We start from the raw sequence: 6,000 nt of genomic DNA on the forward strand, positions 1-6,000 counted from the left end.
GGCAGAATGTGGCTCAGAGGATGACCAACATCGTGCATCACAGGCAGACTCTGTAGTTTCAAAAGGGAGGGCACCCCACCTTCTGTATGAATCAGTAAAAAAATGATGAATGGCACTCAGTTGTCAAAGGAATATAACTTTGAAATGCCTCAGGAGTTCAGGACAACTCTTTTAGCCCCTCATAACTCAAAATACAAAAGCATTTCACTCCATTGTTTTATGTTTTTGTGTAAAATTGACATTAAAACAGACATTTTAAAGTGTTCCATTAAATCTGTGGTCCCCTGAGGTTGTGCTCAGTTTTACTCTTTAGCCCATAGTTGTGGTTATTATGACACCTCACAGTAAACCTGTCAAGAGATAACAGTGATAGTTTGTACTTTGGTATTTCATTGTCATTTATTAGCTAAATAACGGCTTCCTTGTTGATTTGATGCGGTTTAACTTTGGCTGACGATTCATATTCAGTTTCGGTGGTTTACTCCCACACCCACCTGCTTCAGGGCCGGGCAGATCAGGACAGCACACAGGGTGCACCCACTCTTGTGTTTTCCTGTTTACGTGAGTGGATGCAGATGGGCTTCTCCTCCCCCAGGGTTAGCGTTGTAGGTGAAGATGTGATGTCGTAGGTGGAGTATAGATAACAGCTGCAGCGTGTGGTCTCATGCATTCACACTTGGCCTGATTGCAATCAGTGCGTTTCAAGACGCCTCTCGAGGTGGTTTTAGAAATCCGAAAGCATCTTGGACGCACTTCTGCTCGGGCTTTTATCTGACGGCCAATCACCTGAAGACACATGAAGCAGCCAAGTGTCAGCGGGGTCATTTGAGTTGAGGTTGGTCAAAGTTGACTTCTGTTCGGACCGTGCATCACCTACACCTGTGTGTGTGTGTGTGTGTGTGTGTGTGTGAGAGAGTGAGCCCGGGCTCTATAATGCTTCTGCTCCAGTGCTGCTGTGCAAGCTGCCCCAGCATCAGGTGGAAATGCATGTGTCTGGGTTTCCATCCAAATATATCGAAATTTTTGAGCGAATTTTGTCAAAATGCGCAAAAGAAAATGCGAATTTATGCCTGTTTCCATTAGTTTTGTTTTGCGATTATTGAGAGGAGAGTGCGCCGTGAGATGACGTCATAAGACAGCGTCTGTGTGTCGACTGAACAACAACAACAAACACTCAGCTGACACTCAACAGCTGATCAGGGACAGATTGCTGCTGAAGTCTGCTTACTATTTTGGCAGCGCTAACTTCGTACCGAACCATCCTAAATAAGGAATAAGAGACTAATAATAATGATAATAATAATAACTAATAATAAGACTGTAGCGTAGAAGTGTGACGTGGTATCCGGTCCAGTCATCGTTTATTCACAAAACCTGTTTCCACAGCAAAAAGTCGCATTTTCTTTTATCGATACGCTGAGAAATCCACCCCCTCCAAGCGTAAACATTTTTTTTTTGCAAATTTTCAGCCGTTTTTCAAATTTCTGGCGTTGCCATCCAAGTTTTTTTTTTTTTCCCGCAATTTCTGAAAATGCAAATAAAAATAGGTGGATGGGAACCCAGCTACAGTGAGGGTATGAGAAAAACCTAAAGGCACAAATTCCAAACTACACGGTGATGTGCAGTAAGTTACCAGAGAGAAAATGCCTTTTTTGCTGTTGGATCAATAATGTCCTTCCCGTAGAGTGAGAGCCTTGAACACGCTCGTCAGGCTGCCGGTGACTGCAGGCGGGTCTGCACGGTTAAAACAGGGCTCGCATCAGCATATTGTGGCTCTGAAACAGTAGTTAAGAGGCAGACTTGAACATGGATGGAGCCTCATCAACTTCATGAAATATGTAGAGGCAGTGCTGGGAAAACAGTGGGGAGGAAACTGGCAGCGGGGCGGGAATCAATGTGTTTTTCTATCTGTGGTCTAATGTGTTTTGCATTAGCAGAGTAGTAAGAGAGTGCTCCTCTCTGTGTGTGTCTGTGTGTAATTGAACTTGGATGGGCAGCGCCCTTCCTGCTCCATTATGATCTTCAGGCGCAGCTGAGGGATGACTGCTGTAGAAAATGAGATAATGTCACGGCGGACATTAGAGCTGCTGTACGTGTGAACTGACCTCAGCAGGCTCACACACATCACGAGTCCTTTTTTTTGGGTTTTACCCGAGGAATACTCGAGGCTGCACAACACTTTCTGATTTTGATTAAGCCGTGTAATTTCATCTGAGCCACATCTCGGCCTGTAATTTTTCATAAAACGGTGTGCTGATAAGTATTCTGAAAGCCTGCGATGAAATATCATATGAAAATGTATGAGGCATGAGTAGGTGTAAATGTAAATCCCACCTTTTTTAAAAATCATACAGTCGGTGGTGTAGCGATAAGACCTGCACACGGCTGTGAAGTCACGTGACTCCCGGCAAACAGCTGGAACCTGGTGAACCTGAGAAAAGCCCGCAGGCAGAACGTGTTTCTCACTCCGACGTGTTGATTCTCCCACCAAAGAAATATTAAACACATAAATAAGCCGGCGGCTCTGAAGCCTCTCTGTGTGCGCTGTAATGCTCTCGTCTCTGATATGCTTGTTTATATCTCTCTGATCGGGGCCGGGGGGGAAATATCAATACAGCGTAGTGTCATGGTATTTTGTGTGGCAAAATTGTATCGATACACAGTTGCCAAGTATCTATATTGTATATCCTATTATCAATGCAACATTAATGAGAGATTTTTATGACAGAGTTGATCAGTCTGTCTGCTTGACAGTCCCATTTTGCTGCAATAAAAATGATTGAATTGAGATGAACAGAATGGCAAAACAGAAGGAAAATAATTTGCAGTAAAGGTAATAAATCCCGATATGTAGCAATACGTGTTATCACAACACTCAGCATATTGCAAAATGTTTAAAATCGAAATACTACCACATCTTGGCTAAAGTATCATGGTAGTATCGTATTGCGGCTCAGAAAGTCATGCAGAATAACAAATGTTTTGCAGTTTCCACAAAACTACCAACAGTTTTGTTCATTCCTGTCAAAGTGGTTTTAATCCCAGATTGTGTTTGTCTCCAGTCACCGAGGTCAGGGCCCTCCGTGTCTTCGTCTTGGAGGCTCACAGATCTTTTGACCTTTTGTGTTTATGCGATTCTCTGACAATGTGGTGTTTGTTTACCGTGTTTTTTCCTCTCTGTTTCTCTTTCAGAGGTCCCCACATTTCAAGAGAAGAAGAGAGCCTTATGGACGAAGGTGTGTATTCATGGTTTTGCCTGTTGTGTTTGTTCTCCTTGCAGCACATGAGCTCGTTCAGTCGCCCTTCCTCCTGTTTTTCTTGTCTCGCTCTCTGTCTTGGTCCCGCGTGTCAGAGCCAAAGCCCCCGTTCTGTTTCCTGTATGCAGCGCTGTGACTTCCAGTATGTTCCACTAACGCAGCGCCGAGGAGCGTCCCCGGCTCCCGCAGCACACACACACAGCGCTGTGTGAAAACACTTCCATCGCCCTCTTCCTCTGCTTTCCACTTCTTCATTTAGGCTTTGGCTTGAAAACCTACCTAGTTCCTTGGCATAGAGTTTAGGCCTGCCCTCTGAAAGCTGAATTAATCTTTGATCAACTCTTGAAGCATTTACCTGTTTACATTCTTTATTGTTTAAATCTAAAGAAGTAGGTTAACAGTATTTTCTTCATTAATCCGACAAGGACACACGGCAGCAATGTACTCTGGATCAGCATTTTGACATGCAGGTGGTAATTACAATCTCTCTGTAGGTGTCTTGATAAATTTCAGATTTTAGATGCTTAACCCTCTGAACCCCAAGCAGTTTTTGGGTGTTTCCTGCTCCCCTCACATTTTGGCTCACTGTGGGCTTGTTTTTCTGCTGCACCTCTATGGAAACAGCACAGCTGTGGCTATCACCTGAAGCCATTCAAAAATGTCTTTCACACAGTATGAAAGAGTTATAGTGCCATAAATAATAAAAAAATAAAAAAGGTAAACTGATTTTTTTTTTTGACAATTTATTTTACAAAAATCGAGAAAAACTGGAATAAATGTACAGAACATTTTTTCAGGTGCCCACAAGTGTCACTGATCCAGGAAGAAAAAGTAGGGCTTCACATGATGTATTTCCTGAAATATTAACATTTTTCCAACCTGTATAAACTTAGGCGTTTTTACTGCCTTGCGCCCTTCCATGTTACTACTGTTACCTACACACTGAAATTCAGTGAATTTTTGTCACGCGACTGTTGGGCTCACCTGAATCAATCAAGATGTCTCAGATCCGCTGAAGACCGATTTTCTGTTTTTTGAACGATCTGGATTGAGTAAACGACTATTTTTTGGCAAATTGTCGAATGAAGCATGTATAATAAAATGATTGGAATGAAAATCACTTTTTTAGGCTTAGTTTCGTCCTTTTTTCTACCGCTAAACCGAAGTCGGACATGTTGCATTCAGGGACCGTCGGAAAATTCAAATTCCGACGAAAAAATAGGTTTTTAAAGCTTCCAGCTATGATAAACGATTGAATTTTGGCGATTTTTTAAAAAAAAAAAAATACATGTCTTTCTATCCCGCCGGCGGGTTTGGGGTTCAGGGGGTTAAAAATGTTATGTATGACTCTGCTGAATATGATAAAACGTGTGCCAGTACATTTTCTGATCACCAGAAAACGCTATGAATGGGAAAAACAACAAAAAAAGTCGAATCTGAATCAACCAAGAACATCGGCGTCGGCTGCAGCTCCCACTCGGCCGAACAGAGAAAGCTCCAGTAAACGCTCGGGCCTTTCTCTCTGCCTCCATTCAGCTCCTCCTGAAAACACAAGACTGTGTCCCCAGCTGGCTTTTCTCTCTCTCTCTCTCTCTCTCTCTCTCTCTCTCTCTCTCTCTCTCTCTCTCTCTCTCTCTGCCATCCTCTTCTCCAGAAGAGAACACTGTATTCTCTCTCTCTGCCTGGTTAGCTGTCTCTCCAGCCCGGCCATGATTCTCAGAACAATGTGCCCGCTGCCCTCTGTCACTCTTTTTGTTCTGCTGTTTTGTTTTTGGACTTCCTCTCACACTTTCTCCTGCTCCCTTTTCCTGCCTCAGCATGTGGGAGCCATTCCCAAGTAAAAATGTGTGTAATTTTTTTTTTCTTCGGTGTATGTATAAAGGCTCTCCGGGGAGGGATCATCTCTAATGAGCTACTGTTTCTCTCCGCTCTCCACACTCTTAAAACCAAGACCCCATACGCCTTGTAAACCATAAATTCAATGGACCGTTAAAGGTTTTACGAATCTGACGGTTGGCAACAAAAAGGCCCACGTCTGTCTTTTTGCTGTTATCTTGAAGGTGTTGCTTCCTAGCTGCCGTGTTTTGAAAATGTGATGCTGCCTTTTTAACCCCCTGCATGCTTCCTCTAGCTCCGTGTACCGTCAGAAACGTATTCCAGCTCTGATGTTAGCCAGCGTAAATTAATTTAGTGCGTACAAACAACTTGTTTAAAGCCATTTATCTATGTATGAAACAGTTAGCCTCCGAAACAAAATGGGAAAATGCTTTAGTGCTGCATTAATCTGCTCATTTTTTTTTCTTTTTTTCTCTCAGTTAAGCGATTAAACACTCTGTGAAGAGTCAAATGACAGTCTCATGAGAAGTGATGAGACAGAGTCCAAAGTGATGTCTTTAGTCTGTTTTGGGCTGCTGGTCAGAGTATTTAGTTGAGTTTAGTTTATTTAATCAAGGGACAGTGCATATTAATAGAACAAAAACAATTGTAAATACGCCAGAAGGCTAATTTTCATCTGTAGTCCCCGTGCCAAGATGTGATACACGGCTTCCTGAAATTAAAAATACATTTAAAAGATAAAACATGAGTTGGCCAAGGCACATACAAGTTAGACAGGACAAAACATTTAGCAGGGCTGAACAAGGACATAGCAGGGTTAAAAAAAAAAAAAAAGAGTATGTTAAGCATATGTGGTTAAGAGCATACATACATACACAGTAAGCAACATAGAATATCACACAATACA

At 42.5% G+C, this 6,000-nt stretch overlaps 1 protein-coding gene across 2 annotated transcripts in view; it reads left to right on the forward strand.

The window, feature by feature from the left end:
- The window catches only part of siah1 (siah E3 ubiquitin protein ligase 1), a 35,704-nt gene that overhangs the window by 17,880 nt on the left and 11,824 nt on the right, over positions 1-6,000 (forward strand). For both annotated transcript variants that reach the window (XM_030053568.1, XM_030053569.1), the window contains exon 2: positions 3,193-3,236. Coding sequence is in view for 1 of the 2 variants with exons in the window: in XM_030053569.1 (XP_029909429.1) it covers positions 3,227-3,236 (10 nt within the window). In the remaining variant the exon portion in view is untranslated. The remainder of the gene's footprint in view (positions 1-3,192; positions 3,237-6,000) is intronic.

This window comes from Myripristis murdjan, chromosome 6 (genome assembly GCF_902150065.1).
Source record: "Myripristis murdjan chromosome 6, fMyrMur1.1, whole genome shotgun sequence".
Taxonomy (NCBI): Eukaryota; Metazoa; Chordata; class Actinopteri; order Holocentriformes; family Holocentridae; genus Myripristis; species Myripristis murdjan.